The 15,524-nt window shown below is 53.7% G+C and overlaps 6 protein-coding genes across 6 annotated transcripts; 3 read left to right on the top strand and 3 right to left on the bottom strand.

Moving 5' to 3' along the window:
• Positions 1 to 94: 94 nt before the first annotated feature.
• On the top strand, positions 95 to 2,100 carry CLAFUR5_10509 (Putative dehydratase IlvD1; the record flags this gene model as incomplete). The annotated part of the gene is made up of 3 exons (XM_047909657.1): positions 95 to 544; positions 614 to 761; positions 818 to 2,100. The coding sequence occupies 3 exons, from the start codon at positions 95 to 97 to the stop codon at positions 2,098 to 2,100; spliced, it is 1,881 nt and encodes a 626-aa protein (XP_047763989.1).
• A 1,945-nt stretch (positions 2,101 to 4,045) lies between these two features.
• Positions 4,046 to 5,965, top strand: CLAFUR5_10508 (uncharacterized protein; the record flags this gene model as incomplete). The annotated part of the gene is made up of 1 exon (XM_047909656.1): positions 4,046 to 5,965. The coding sequence occupies one exon, from the start codon at positions 4,046 to 4,048 to the stop codon at positions 5,963 to 5,965; it is 1,920 nt and encodes a 639-aa protein (XP_047763988.1).
• Positions 5,966 to 7,413: 1,448 nt separating this feature from the next.
• Positions 7,414 to 8,535, bottom strand: CLAFUR5_10507 (Homoserine dehydrogenase; the record flags this gene model as incomplete). The annotated part of the gene is made up of 1 exon (XM_047909655.1): positions 7,414 to 8,535. The coding sequence occupies one exon, from the start codon at positions 8,533 to 8,535 to the stop codon at positions 7,414 to 7,416; it is 1,122 nt and encodes a 373-aa protein (XP_047763983.1).
• Positions 8,536 to 8,681: 146 nt separating this feature from the next.
• Positions 8,682 to 9,788, top strand: CLAFUR5_10506 (uncharacterized protein; the record flags this gene model as incomplete). The annotated part of the gene is made up of 1 exon (XM_047909654.1): positions 8,682 to 9,788. The coding sequence occupies one exon, from the start codon at positions 8,682 to 8,684 to the stop codon at positions 9,786 to 9,788; it is 1,107 nt and encodes a 368-aa protein (XP_047763982.1).
• An 842-nt stretch (positions 9,789 to 10,630) lies between these two features.
• CLAFUR5_10505 (Peptide transporter PTR2) lies at positions 10,631 to 12,511 on the bottom strand (the record flags this gene model as incomplete). Its single annotated transcript, XM_047909653.1, has 2 exons — positions 10,631 to 12,183; positions 12,238 to 12,511. 2 exons carry the CDS (start codon positions 12,509 to 12,511, stop codon positions 10,631 to 10,633), a joined length of 1,827 nt encoding a protein of 608 aa, XP_047763985.1.
• A 1,787-nt stretch (positions 12,512 to 14,298) lies between these two features.
• Positions 14,299 to 15,288, bottom strand: CLAFUR5_10504 (uncharacterized protein; the record flags this gene model as incomplete). The annotated part of the gene is made up of 1 exon (XM_047909652.1): positions 14,299 to 15,288. One exon carries the CDS (start codon positions 15,286 to 15,288, stop codon positions 14,299 to 14,301), a length of 990 nt encoding a protein of 329 aa, XP_047763984.1.
• Between the last annotated feature and the right edge of the window lie 236 nt (positions 15,289 to 15,524).

Here is a 15,524-nt window from a genome sequence, read left to right as displayed (position 1 = left end):
GACATGCGGAGCACGACATCGTCTTACTAATACCTCACCTCTCAATGGTTGATCAACACTACGATATCGACTACAGATATACCCACCACAAGCAATGGCAGAACCCGGAGAGGCACAAGAAAGCCCAGATCATCAACCCTCCAACAACCAAACAAGCACCCAAACCCCCATCCCACACTCCCTCCAAGACTACAACCTCACCCACCCCATCACCTCCCCAACCGGCCTGCGCTCTGGCCTCACCAACTACGGCGACCCTCACTTCTCCCTCTTCCTCCGCAAAGTCTTCATCAAAGCCGCCGGCTACAGCGACGATGCGCTCTCCCGCCCCATCATCGGCATCATCAACACGGGCTCAAGTTACAATCCTTGCCACGCCAACGTCCCCCAATTGATTGACGCCGTCAAGCGAGGCGTGCAGTTGCATGGGGGGTTGGCGGTGGAGTTTCCGACGATCAGTTTGCATGAGAGTTTTAGTAGTCCGACGAGTATGTTTTTGAGGAATCTTATGAGTATGGATACGGAGGAGATGATTCGGGCGCAGGTATGTTGCTTTTCATTTTGGGTTGAGGCATTCGTGGAGTGGGCGCTGATTGACAGTTGTGGAATGTAGCCGATGGATTCGTGTGTTATGATCGGAGGCTGTGATAAGACGATTCCTGCTCAGCTCATGGGCAGCATCAGTGCGAACAAGCCTGTGATCAGTCTGGCGACTGGGCCGATGATGCCGGGGTCTTTCGGAGGGCAACGGCTTGGTGCTTGTGCGTTTTGACGGGCCTCCATCTCAATCTGAAGCCTTAGCTGATCTGTATCGCAGGCACTGACTGCCGCAACAACTGGGCTGCATATCGGGCTGGCGAGCTCGATATCGAAGACATCAATGGCATCAACAATGAGCTAGCACCCACCATCGGAACATGCGGTGTCATGGGCACTGCCTCAACAATAGCTTGCGTGACGGTGGCACTCGGCCTGATGCCCATAAGCGGTGCCACCGCGCCTGCTGTCTCTTCCGCGCGACTGCGAGTTGCCGAAGAGACAGGCTCTATTGCCGTCGCAGTCGCTGCGCATCTGGAAGAGCGTCGCCCACAGACCATCCTCTCCCGAGAGTCGTTCTTGAATGCGATCATCGTACTACAGGCCATTGGAGGCTCGACCAATGCCGTGGTGCATCTCATGGCCATCATTAACCGGCATCCTGATGTGGCGGGAACCATCACACTCAAGACTTTCGATGAAATCGGTAGGAAGACACCGCTGCTGGTTGATCTCAAGCCCAGTGGTGACAATTATATGAATGACTTCCACAATGCCGGTGGAATGTTAGCCCTGCTTCACACGCTTCGACCTCTCCTGTTCCTCGAAGCTAGGACGATAGCGGGTAAGACACTTGGTGAGACGCTCGACGCCACTCCGTTCAAGACGTTCCAATACTCCAAGGACCTCATCAGGCCGCTATCGAATCCACTGTATCCTGCTTCAGCTCTGGTGGCGCTATATGGTAACTTGGCGCCTAGAGGGGCGATCCTCAAGGCAGCAGCTTCGAAAGATCGCCGCCTGCTCGAATTCGAAGGTCCTGCTGTAGTGTTCGAGAACACCGCAGATCTTGCTCAGAGGATAGACAGCGAGGAGCTTGAAGTTACCAAGGACTCAGTGCTGGTGCTCAAGGGTATTGGTCTGATCGGCAACCCTGGAATGCCAGAAGCCGGAGTGATACCTATACCGAGAAAGTTGAAAGGTGTGAAAGACATGCTTCGACTGTCGGATGGTCGAATGTCAGGAACGGCAGGGGGTACGATAGTACTCCACATCTCACCTGAAGCTGCCATTGTTGACTCGCCATTCGGGATCTTGAAGAGCGGCGACACGGTAAGGTGTAGCTTGGAAAAGAGGTTGCTCGAAGTAGACCTCTCTGAGGAGGAGATTGCTCGACGAGTTTCTGAACGATTGACAGCACTTCAGTCGAGTGGCCAGCAAGTGAATGACAAACGCGTTACCGGCAAGAAGCGCGGGTATCGTGGCTTGTATGAATCTTCGGTCAACCAAGCAGAGGAGGGAGGTGATTTCGACTTTTTGACGGCAAGATATACAGACGGCTAGCGTGTCGACATATTGATCTGGTGGCAGCTGGCAGTACTTGCCGTGGAAAGGACCCGAGTGTGTCGATGTGGCCTTTTATACAACATGGTAAGCTGCTCTTAGCCGTGGTACTGCTGTTAACAATCGGCGGTGAGATCGACCACGCACCGGGGTTAGACATCTCTTGCCTTCTCGAGTAATTTTGCTGTCCTGGTCAAATACTGTCGGGCCAGTTACTGTCTATGAACTTATGTCGCATCCTGGTCATGAGATGACAGTCTTTGCATAATAGTGCCTGGATGGGTTCACTCGGGTTGAGCGCGAATCCGAATCCACGAGAAGTCTTTCTTCAAGATGTTGATCTGCTGGACTGCCGGATCGTCTGTCCTTCACCCATTCAATATCCTTGACGAATACTCTTTTGTTGCTGTTGTGTTGTTGCTGGTCGTTGTACAACAATTGCTCGGGCTCGGAAGCCTGACCATCGCGATGGTCGTACAGCAGACCAATAGCATCAGCTGCAGGTCCAGTCAGCTGGATCGACGGCGCGACTGCGCATTCGCATCGCGCGGACACGACATGTCAGCCTTTCAGGCGTCCCCAGAGGAAGGCTCGAAGATATCCTATTTGAACCTCAGCTCATCTTCAGGCTCGAATTGGGCGTTTGAAGTCACCGTTTCCGCAAAGCAGCTGTGTTCACAGTGATGCTCGGCAAGGTCCACGGGTAGAGCTTAGAGCTCACAGGATCTTTCGATGCATATCCTCCTGCCATGCCTCGTCGACGCAGCTACGGATCTTGCATCACCTTTCGAGGACTCTGGGCCCGCAGCATGAACTGCAACTGTGCAACCAAGACGGAGGCATGTCTCCGCAACAGAGAGCTCCCGCGCTGGCGCAACGCAACCCGTCTTCTCCTCACCACGTGAATCGTGATGGACCTCAGCACACCCTCACACTGCTCACAGCTTTCGTCGGAGTCGCATTCGTTCCTCGTAGCCATCGTATCGGAGGGGAATTGCGCCGACTGACCGACTGAGCGACTGACCAAGAACTCTCGGCCGACCAGCTTGCAAGGGGACCTCTCACGGCTGGCACTTCAAGTCTTCGACGACAGCTGCGAACAATCATCACAGAACCGCTGCGGGTCATGCCACGCCGCCAGGGTGCGCAAGTCGGCATCGCTTCGACAGTGGCGTTTCTTGGCCTTTCTAGCGGGACCACCTTCGATACATGTAGCCTCAGGATACATGTAGGAAGTCGTCACCGGCTGCGATCATGTTGGCCCTTGGGATGGAGAAACAACGCGCAACTGTTTGCAAGCACAGTGGCATAGTCTATTGTTGACAATGCTCGGTGCCTGCAGCGCGCCAGCAGTGTGGCGCCATGTTCATGCAGCCTCCAATTGCCAGATCTTTGGGACCCGGATCTGGTCGGGAAAGCCAACCGATGGCCCAGAAACAATTTCGCATTTTGCTGCGGAGCTTCATTAGCCTCACGGCATGAAACACCTCGACACCCGCCCGGGCATCAAAGGGACTTGGCAAGTGGCGGAAACAGCGATTGAGAAAGGGATGCTCCACGGACGCGCAATTGCTGTCTGGAGGGCAGCACATCGTGCACATGTGTGGATTGACACGTCCTGGCTCAAGACTCAAGTGACATGCGTGCGACTGCCGACTCGCCATGTGCTGCGCCTCACGCGCCTCTCTCGCGCTTGTCGTTAATATCGCCAACCCGGCTGCACATCCTTCCTCGCCCAGCATCATGGCTACGGGCTTGGGTCTTTGCCAAGAGCGCCCTTACCAGCATGTCGCGTGGGGCTACGTTGGTCCTTGCACACCTGCCTTCGACGTTCTGCTTTGCGTCTCATGATGCGTCTTGCTGTGCATCAACTTCTTGTTGATCGAGCTTCTTTCTTGTTGTGAGGAGCGGGAGCTTTTCATCGCCACTGTCTTCTTCGCAGACCATGCCTTGGGCCCATGGGCTCCAGCACCTACGGACGGCCCTCCGATGCATCTTGATCGCCGCTGCTCTGCTGACTTTCCTATTTGTCTTTCACCAATGTATTTTGCCAATCGTGGCCTTCATCATTCCGAGCTTGGATTCGACCTTCTTTGACTGGGGGGTGTACGGGCTATATCCTATTCAGCAATACAATTCATTTAATTTGTCTGGACCCCAGGCGAAACACGTACGATGGAACGACAAGTGTGACCAAGGTCACATCCTCCTCACACCCAATGGGCCTTCAGTTGCGCGGCCAGGACCGATGATTCTCGACAGTAAAGGTGGCCTGGTCTGGACATCGGACGACTTTGGAGCGACAGCGAACCTCAAGGTGCAGCACTACAACGGCGAGGACTATTTGACTCTCTGGTCCGGCGAGAAAGCAGCAACATCTGGGAAAGGGCTCTATTTCATGCTTGACTCGACGTATCAGGTGGTACGGATGGTCACCGCTGTTGGAGATGAGTTGTTTGGGGATCTTCATGAATTCAAGATCACACCACAGGGCACTGGACTATTGACTGTCTACACCACTACTAATGCGGACCTACGAGGGATGGGACATGGGCGGGGTCTCGAAGGCTGGATCGTGGACAACCTTTTCCAGGAGATCAACATTGAGACTGGCGAGCTGTTATGCCAGTGGCGGGCTTCTGACCATTTCGACCCTGTGGAGACATACATGACGAACCCATTTGGAGGGTACTGGGAGAGCATTCCTTTCGACTTCTACCATCTGAACAGCGTAGACAAGGACTCACAGGGCAACTACATCATCTCCTCGAGGCACTTTCACCATGTTGTTTGCGTCAGTCCTGCGGGAGAGACGCTGTGGATTCTGGGCGGGCGGGACAACCAATTCAAGGATCTCTCGGATGGCAAAGCCACAGATTTCAGATGGCAACATGACGCTCGTTGGTTCTCGGAGAAGGATGGGATCATCACGCTCTTCGACAATCAGAAAGCTGGACCTCTGCACAAAGATGCCTCGCACTCGCGGGCACTTTTCATCCAGCTGGACATACCCAACAAGACTGCTAAGCTAGTTCATGAGCTGTCGTCGCTGCAAGGCATTCTTGCATCTTCGCAAGGCTCTGTTCAAACATTGCCAGAAAACGATCAACAGATCTTCGTGGGATGGGGCTCCGCAGCGGCTTATTCAGAGTACACGGCAGAAGGCGACTTGATGTGTGAGACCCACTTGGGCGCATCTTGGTTCTACTGGTTTGAGCGCATGAAGTCTTACCGCACAACGAAGGCATTGAACTGGCATGGAACCCCAAGTACGCCGCCGCAACTCAAGATTGACGACGATGCCCTTTACGTAAGCTGGAATGGCGCCACAGAGGTGGCTTCCTGGTCGCTGGAAGTATCTTTCGACGATCACGCTGTAGCCACCGAAGACTTGCGACGAGTCGATGGCACACCAGCAAAGGTCAGTGAAGAGAGCTTTGAGAGCATCGATATCATTCCAAGGGTCGGCTTTGAGGGCACTTTCGACCTGCCAAGTTTATCGTCGGCAGAGGAACAGTCTGCTCGATACCGCGTGGCAGCGCTCGACAAGGATCACCAGGTCCTACGATACTCCGACATTGTCTCACATGCCGATGTTGTTTCAGAGTCATCCTATATCTGGATTCTGTTCAAGCTTTGTCTGGTGATCGGCATTCTGTTCGGCATCCGGATCGCCTTTAAGTGGTTTCGATCTGGACAGTCGATTCGCAGCTATGCCAACACGCAAAGAGGCTACTCTGCCATGCCTGCTTGGATGGACATGGCACCTTCGACGACCTGGAAGCGCGCAAACTTTCGCTCTCGACCAAAATTGTATGACTGGGCTCAGTTTCGGTGGAGAGCCGCCACTTCTAGACCGGGATGAGGACAGTATGATCAGGGTTATCAAGTCATTCAAGAACAGCTCTTTGAGCTAGACATACTACCCGCCAGCATTACCAAACAAAATGATGCATTTCGGCCCCGCAGCGGTTCAGTCGAATCGACCATACAACGACGAAGCTGGGAGGAGATACTTAGCCAGCATACACCAGGATTGCTGCCACAGTGGCGCCCACGAGCCGCTCCGAGTTCGCAATGCAACTTGTTCGCAATGCAACTTGTTGACCTGTTCGCAATGCAATTTGTATCTCAGGTTCCGCCGAGACACATAATTGCTCAGCTGGCAGAAAATATTTTGAGGAGCAAAAACGGACCAACCTCTTACGAGAGCATCTAAGTAGAACGAAGGAGACGAGCCATTAGACACCTAACTACCCTGCAGCACAGGACCATCTAGATGGAGACATACCTACCTAACACTGAAAAGAGTAGCTACTGTATAGGACATCAACAAGATCACACACCTGAGCGAAAGCTCCATGCACATCATGTACACCATCTCCTTCCACCACCACAACCTACATGTATCGTTGCATCCTACATGTATACATCATCATGCACTTTCATACTCCATGGTGATACAAACAATGACTTTGACGATTGGTTTTTTACAGACGGCCACCAACGGCAAACACCAGGTCCGAGGCGTGCCGGCCGTGCCGTTGAGCGTTCCCGATTTGATCCGGAAGTTTGGGGGTGACATGTGAACGTAGAGGTACGGAGGACCCATCAAGGTTGTCCAGGCGGGAAGGCATGACGACCGCCCTAGATCGTACTGCTTGTCTACCGTTATCGAGCTGTCAAAGAATCGGAGCTGCAAGAGTACGACGGTTAGCTAGCTATTGCGCCATCCGACCCAGGACAATTGACGGTGCTGAAGGGGTACTGTGGTGTGTGAATGTTCCTCTTCTTGCTTGCGATGTTGACGGTCACGCCTTGCTCATTGCTCACAAGTGACAGGATCATAGAGGTATGTATATCAATAACATCTGCATGCACACAAGGCGGTCCCCCATGGTCGAGTGGTACGGCGGGGCATTTCCCAATGTCTAGCTACATAACAGCGTTGTCTTCGGCGCGGTGAACGAGATGCATATCGTTCGGAGCTGAATCTCGCGTGAGTTACATCCTCGGTCATGGGTGACTGCTTTTTGGCTGCTTGTTGCTTCCTGTTGCTTGAGTATGGCAATGTTATCCCAAGGAGGTAGAGATGGATGTGCATGATTTTGGTAGTTGAAGTGGAAGTTCGTGGTGTTGGTCAGTAATGTATGTCTTGCACTGCTGCGGCGTTACCGTGAATATGCTGCTATGGCGGATACTTGCCTGAACCATTGAAGTATCATGGGAGGCGTAGAATGATAGCCGTGAACGCTGCATCGCTTTTGGTGGGTATATGGCCTGCTACTGAAACGTTTCGACCATGTGCACTGCTCATTGCAGCATACGCACAACCTTTAGAAGATCGCCAGTAACACCCATTGCCGTGACATCGCCGCCAGCTCCGGCACCTTGGATGATTAGCGGGTTGCTGCCGTATCGCTTGGTGTAGAAGCTGATGATGTTGTCACTGCCCTTCAATGCTGCAATCGGGTGGCTGACGTCGAACTTCTCAAGGCCAACCTTGACCTGCTTCGAGGCCACGTCGATGCTGCCAACAAACCTCACGACCTTACCCTCCTTGCTTGCCTCGTCCTTAATCTTCTCCATCTCGCTGTCGAATTGTGGTAGCTTCTCTAAGAAGTCGTCGCCTGATTGTGCCGACTCGAGGTCCTTTGGTATCAAGCTCTGGACGGGGAAAGAGGTAGGCGACTCGACTGGTAGGCCAGCAATACGTGCGAGGATTGTGAGCTTTCGCGCGACGTCCAGACCGTTGAGATCGTCTCTCGCATCGGGCTCAGTGTAACCCAGACCTTTCGCCTTCTTCACCTCTGCAGCAAATGTGCCGCCTCCTCCACCGACTGGCTGGAAGGAGTTGAAGAGGAAGGACATGGTGCCTGAGAAGACACCCTCGATCTTTGCAACCTCGTCACCAGTCTCGACAAGCTCTTTCAGGGAGGATATGACGGGTAGGCCGGCTCCAACTGTGGATTCGTGGAAGATGTAGCCGTTGCTTGGTGACCCAGTGCCATTGGCTGCAGAGCTGAAGATGGAATGCCACAGATCGTACTTGTCGGAGAAAGCCTTCTTGTTGGGAGTGACAATGCTGATGCCGCGCTGCAAGACCATCGGGTAGAGGGAGGCAAGGCCCTGATCGGAAGTGTTGTCTACGAGAACGACCTTTCCTGGCGCACGAGCGAGTTGGCCAAATGTCTCGTTGAAAGGCGGAGGAGGCGATCCATTCTTGTCGAGATCCTGTGCGACGGTCTGGACGTTCAAGGGCTCGAAGTTGCTGCTGAAGAGCTGTTTCGTGCTTCGGCGCGCGAGAACAAGGCGGAGGTCGATGGGTGGGTTCTGCTTGGACAGTCGCTGCTGGAGGAAGGAGAGCTGGCTGAGGAAGGCTTTACCGACGCCTCCCAGGCCGATGACTGCGACGAAGACTTGTTTGGCTGACATTGTGTGTATTGGGTGAATGTTACCGTCGTGATTTACCAAAAGCTGTCCTTCAAGAGGGGCATCGACATCCCACCAAGCACCAACTGCGATGTCGGATCACCTTCCATTTAGTCTACCACCACCAACCTCCTACCACAATCAACAAGATGGCCTCCCACAAGGACACACACCTCACCAACCTCGACCGCAAACAGCGCAACCTCTCCAACGGCCGCGAGATCTCCTCCAGCAGCACGCTCTCCTTCACCTCCCAGCTCAGCTCCCTCATCAACGCCTCCACCACCTCAAACGCAAAGTCAGCACCAGCACGATCGCGCCCAAAGAAAGAGGACATCTTCACAACACACAACAGGAACAGCGCCAAGCGAGCGAATCGCGACCTCGAAGCCGACAATGCCGGCACTTTCCAACAAAAGCACAGCACCAAGAGCGATCCGCTCGATGCCAGCGCTTGGGAGCGGAGTAAGCGCAAGATGGAGGAGAAGGCGCGGCTGTATGCTGCCATGAAGAGGGGCGATGTAGAGGATGAGGATGGGAAGTATGCAGTAGACTTTGATGCAAAGTGGGCAGATGCTAGAGCTGAAGGCAAGGAGGACGATTCGGATGATGATCCGGACAGTGATGATGGCGCTGGAGAAGAGGTGGAGTATCTCGATGAGTTCGGCCGCACACGGAAAGGCACGAAACTAGACGCCATGCGCGCTGAGACATCGCGAAGAAGGAACGAAGGCGCCCAGGGAGCTGATGCAGCACGACCTTCTGCGCCGACAAACGTGATATATGGCGACACGATCCAGCACGAGGCTTTCAACCCGGATACACAAACCTGGGACGCTATGTCTGAGCTTGCCAAGAAGAGGGACAAGTCCCTCACTCCTCCACCTGAAGAACATTTCGATAGCAACAAGGAGATCAGGACAAAGGGTACTGGCTTCTTCCAATTTAGTGGCGATGCCGAAGAGAGGAAGCGGCAGATGGAGAATTTGGAGAAAGAAAGGGAAGAGACAGAGAAGAGGAGGAAGGAGAGGGATGGCAAGATGAGTGAGCGAAGAGCAGAGATCGAGAGGCGCAGGGAAGAGATCAGGAAGAAGAGTGCGAAGAGAAAGGCCGATGAGTTTCTGAAAGATCTTGGTGCGCAGATGAGTGCGCAAGAAGAGACAGAGAGTGCACCAGATGCGACGGAGAAGACTGGCACGGATATGACAGATCGTATTGAGGCTGCGATACGGCGTGAGGAAGAAGAAGATACTTGAGCTCCAGCGGCGATTTGTCTAAGAGGACAACATTAGATGCCATCATATGTCAGCCTATGGGCAGGTACACGGCTTCCGCTTATCCACGAAGAAGATCCTCCCTGTTCCAGGTCCTCCGAGGCTCTGTCCGTGTAATACCTCACAACTCAGCGCTCGTGCTGTCAAGACACACCCAATATCGATCATCACATCATGATTCAAGACCTTGCAATGGCAAAAAGCACAGACAGCCACAGACCAACGTCCACCGCAGCGACGAACCCCAAAGCAACGCCTATCTAGCGTTACCCGGTGTTCGTAAGCATGTTTGTGAATGTGCAACGAGATGTCACATTATTCAGACCGTTGAGCCATGGCTGCTTGTCGTTCGCATCATGATCTTAATCAGCTTATAAGGGTTGTTATTCTACTTTCGCAGCTTCCTTACGGGTGCAGAGGACGGCACGAGGAAGGAAGGTGAGGCTACATTCATATTCATTCTGAGTTCTCGTGCTGTTGACAGTCGTTCTGGGTGGAATGGCGCAGTGGCTACCACGGTAGTCATTCTTCTGGGTGGGAATGATGTCTACGAGCCCCAAGCTAAGATGAGCTTGTCGCATCTTGGTTGCGGTCTCATGGCGCTGTTCGATCCAGGGCGATTGTTCTTTTGCCTTCCTCTTTTTGCAGAAGGGTATGCCTTGAGTGCAGTGAGACCAGGGTGGCAGGTGACAAGGAAAATGAGCGCAAGGGCCAATGCCAGAAAACGAGTAGAGAGACTGGAGCGATTGTGTCATTTTCGTACCGAACGTTCATATTCACATTCAACGTGATCCATAACGCTAGCTAGCCATCGGAGAGAGACCTTATATCTTCTCCTCAGCCCCCTGAGCCTCCTGCCCATGCTGTCCATCGTGCGTGCTACCCGCCTCGCTCTGCAGCTTACTATCACTATAATCGCTCGCATCAAGCTCGTTCATCTGCTGCTCCTGCTTATCATAGTGGCTGAACGTAAACCAGAAAACAATCGCCGTCAAGAACGCCACGATCGACACACCCGTGTACATCCACATAATCGCGGGGTCTCCAGTCGCTGGGACGAGAGCCTCAGACAGCGCAGATCCGATAGCTGATGTGAAGAGGTAGAGGGACTGTACGAAGGACTTCATGCTGGGTGGGGCCTTGGTGTATGCGTATTCCAGACCGGTGACGGAGATGAAGATCTCGGAAAGACCGATGAAGACGTAGGCGGGTGTTTGGACTGCGATGTGGACGCTGTTTGGTCGGACTGGGTCGCTTGCGATGGCGGCGTCGCACTTGAGTGGGTCGCCGTAACAGGGGCCGGAGCGGTAGATGATGTGCTGGACAATTGCTGCGTAGGCAATGCAGAAGGAGGCCAGGACGAAGCCGATGGTGATACGGGCGATGGGCTTGAGCTCGATCTTGGCCTTGCGCAGGGCTGGGTAGACGAGCTTGTCGAGGATTGGGATAAAGACGATGATGCTTATAGGATCGAAGTTCTGCATTAGATCGTTGGGCATGCCGTGGCCAGTCATCTGAGCTGCTTGTGACACGAAGTTGGAGCTGAATTGGCCATAGCATACCCAGAAGACTGGGTAGAAGGTGAAGACCTTGCAGGCGCGGAGGGCACGCTTGAGCTCATCGATGAAGTGGTCATTCCACGGGACTGGGCTCGTCTTGCCGTTGGCCGCACGCCAGGATGGCTTGGCTGCATCAGTGTTGCGGCTCGCAATCATCATACCGATGGCCTTGAAGGAGTCGGTAATGATGGAGCCTTGGGGTGGTCGGACGATGTATCTGCCGCGGCAGAAGATGAGGACACCAATGCCGACGTTGAACATCAGGAAGCACATAAGGTAGGCGGTCCAGAAACCCTTGTACTTCTCCATGAATGGGGTGGCGAGGAGGGACAGGCAGCCGATGTTGATGCAGGCGTAGAACATCATGTAGATTCTCTGGTAGGTAATCGCTGGGTCGATAACAACGCGCTCGCCCGTCTTGGGGAGTGTCTTGACGGCCATCTTGCGTCGAGTGTACTGGTCTGCGATCAACGGCGCGATGTTACTCTTGATACCGCCCGTGCCGAAGCCAATGATGATGATAGAAGCAATGTATCCGCCAAGGGCTGCGCCATTTTCGATGCTGACTGGGAGAGAGGTGGTCCAGAGGATGAGCAGGCCGACCCAGTATACAGCAGCGAAAAGGAGGATGGTCTTGTACTTTCCGAGGTACTGATCGGAGATGATGGCACCAAGGATGGGGGTGAGGTAGCAGAAGAACTGGAAGAAGGTATTCAGGCCAGTAGCACCGGCATGACCCAGACCAAGACCTCGCTGGCCTTCGCGGCCGTCGGGATGATTGTTGATGTAGTTCTGAAAGAGACCTTGGCAGCCATAGTCTGGAAGGCATCAGCCGTTGAGCTCCTGCCATCGCAACGCACCGATATACTCACAGGTGAATCTCTCACACAGCTCAACCACTGCGATCAAATATGCACTCTTTGGGAACGCATCACCAACACGTCGAAGAGTCTTCTTCTCGTGCTCATTCGGCTCCATACCATCTTCCGTGGTGCCGAACTCAGCATCGACAACCTCCGGGCCCTTCTCTTGGATGGGCAGCTTAGCTCCGGCCATGTCGACGCTCCGCCTGTTACCAATGGAGCCATTACGCTTCTCAAATGTCGCGTGCAGCTCAGCAGCTGCGTCCTCGTGATTCTGTGCCATACTGCCGCGCTGAAGTGAGGTCGCCACGAAAGAAGTGAACGAGATGAAACGCACAAGGGCCGGCTACGAGGGGTCGCAGAGTCACTTTAACATACCTCGTGTCTCCCACCAGAGCGGTAAGTGGAGTATGGTTGGCTGCTTCTGGTGATGATCACAGAGAACGGCGGCGAAGTGCGACTGGACGAATTTGTTGCTAGGTCCGCGTGCAGCTAAGGCGTTTCCGCCTATGGTATGGTTCGCCTCTATCTCTGCGATACAAGACAAGCATCCTCACGCGACAAGTGTGATGGCAGCACGAGGGCACCGCGGCCGATAGTGCAGAATCGAGAGAATACGATTTGCCCTTGACGTCTCGGACGCTCTTTCCGTCTCTATGATTGGCATGTCGCTGATAGTGCCGTCTTGTACCAAGGCGCTAGAGGCGATACTTGGATGCAACAAGAGTCGTCGAAGCATGGCCGATGCAACGTCGTTCATGCCGAAGCTGCCGAGTGCCAAGCACGAAAACGGCACGAAGCTCTCTCAGCGTGGATTGTGCTGTTGCTTGTTAAGCAGGCACGGCAGGAGCTTGTCCCAGTCAAGGCCATGCCACGCCAAATTCTCGGCGACGACACGGCTGTTATCAAGACGAGCATTGTGCACTCGGAGACAGCCTCGCTGCCGCAAAGAGATTGCGAAGAGCTGGTATCGACTCCGGAACATCGAAGGCTCGAGCGCGCGCGCACAGCGCACTTCGCCCGCGCCGCCGGAGACATGTCCTATCCGATGCACGCTCTGCTGAGCGCTTCCTCCGGAGGTTCTAGCGAGCCGTGTTCGCCTCTTCATGGCCATGGTCCGTGAGCTGCGTGTCTGCCACGAAGGAAGACGGGGTACAGTAGTTTCATAACTCTGGCGGACGACTTTCCTCTTTCGCAGCCTTCCTGCTGTTGGATTACCAATCAAAACACATCGTATGGACAATGCTTCTGTGTCGCTGCTGGAAGGATTGTTCCTCTGCAGTTCTTATCTCTGTTCGTGTCCGCTAATAGCTTCTGGAGTGCTTCCTGGGCTTCTGAGCCATGGCAAAGCGCCATGCAATGCATTATGCCGACAGTAGTGTGGTGTGGGCTAAATGCTTACAGCATGAGAGCTCGGCTTACGACTTCCTGTGGTAGCAACTGCATCAGCATTGACGTCTTCGAAGAGATACGCAAGGACCAAAGCTCATCCTTCGGACTTCTCGAGCAGTCAAGGTCATCGCAAACGAACGATACTGCCAACTGCTTATTCCTCGCAAGCTGTACCTCAATGTTATCGGCGTTGACGCCACTTCTGATGTCTGATCTCCATCCTCGTGTACGGCCACCTGCTGCATCGTGTGCTGACCCGAGTATCGACCACAGTCATCCAGCAACAAGAGCTATTACAAGTGGAGGCCATCAAGAGACCGTGTTGAGGCAGTAGTTGCGATTATCGTGAAAGGTGACGGCAAGAGTCTCGGACTGGACAGACACGACTGTATAAACAATCTCTATACACTTATCACGCCCTAAGAACAGCGACACGTGGCTGCGAATGTTATTCGGAAGCTCGACGTTCTGGCGACTCGGTCGGATCACCGACACGTCCTCCATTTTGCACACCATCAGACCCACCGATTTATCCGTCCTTGCTCGTCTGGAGTACAGCGAATGGGGACATGTCTCTTGCGAATGACTTCGACAAGAATGCCTGTTCGGGGTTTGCAGCCACATCTGCTGGTTTCGGACTTCCACCTAGAAGCACGACCTCAGGAGAACCACGTATCCTCAGTCCTCGGGGTAAACCATCTTCTTCGTCACGCCTCCGTCCACCACAAGTTCCTCACCTGTCACAAACTCACTCTCCACCAGATACTCCACGGCTCTCAGAACGTCTTCAACCTTACCGACCCTCCCAGTCAAATGCCACTCATGATCATTCTTGTTCAAACCTTCCTCCCAACTCTGGCCTTCCTCATCGGCATCCTTGTTTTCATTCGACACATTGATCCAGCCTGGTAAGATCGCATTGACCCTAATGCTGAGCCCTCCCAAGCTGACCGCCATGGACTGCGTCAACCCAAGAAGTCCCGCCTTCGTGGCCGAGTAAGGTTCATTATTCGGCTCACTCATCTTAGCCCTAGTGCTGGACATATTGATAATGGACCCACCAGCCGATCTTGAGCCTTGGCTCTGCAGCATGGAAAGACAAGCTTGGCTCATAAGCATTGGCGCCGTGAGATTGGTCTCGATCGAGGCATTCCAATCCTCCAACGACAGCTCTGAGAGATGCGAGCCACCGACGCCAGAGGTGTTCGCCGCATTGTTGATGAGGCAGTCGAGGTTGCCTGAGAACATTCGTCGTGCTGCTTCGGCGGCGCCTTTGATGTGCTGTGGATCTCGGAGGTCACATTCTATCGCTGCAAAGTCGTGTCCATCTCGAAATGTTTGACCGAGCTTGTCGGCAGTGTGGTACAGTTCTTTCTGGTTGTAGTCGACTAGGATCACGCGATGTCCTTTTTGAAGCAGCAACCGACTCAGACCTCGTCCAATTCCTCGACCAGCTCCCGTTATGAGGAACGTCTTCGATGCCATGGCTGGTTTCGGTAGCTGGGGTTCCTTGTGTAACGATTCTGGTATTGGTCGCAGCCATGAACGTCTTTTCCCAGATTGGTTGCTGCTTCCGCTTCCTGAACGTTGATGACGTAGCCGTGGCGACAAATTGAGGGCCTTTTGGAACCAATTCTCATCCTCCTTCCCGTATTCTTCTGTGGCCATGTTGACGAAGTGCTCACATCGATGCCATCACGCGAACAAGATGCCTAGTATGAAGAACATATGAATATCGCCATTGTGCCTTGCCACACTTGCCTGTCAAGAGTCGACCTCATATTGCTTTAGCTCACCGAGACCCTGCATGCTATCCCCTGCTTCTATCGACGCCACTGATGCTCCAGCCGCTCTGGCGATGCTACAGGTGCAGGGGAGATGCACCATTCGTGCCATTGTACAGC

The sequence above is a fragment of the Fulvia fulva genome, chromosome 7 (assembly GCF_020509005.1).
Source record: "Fulvia fulva chromosome 7, complete sequence".
NCBI classification, from domain to species: domain Eukaryota; kingdom Fungi; phylum Ascomycota; class Dothideomycetes; order Mycosphaerellales; family Mycosphaerellaceae; genus Fulvia; species Fulvia fulva.
Note: the sequence above shows the minus strand (reverse complement) of the source record. Positions and strands in the feature narration are given on the sequence as shown.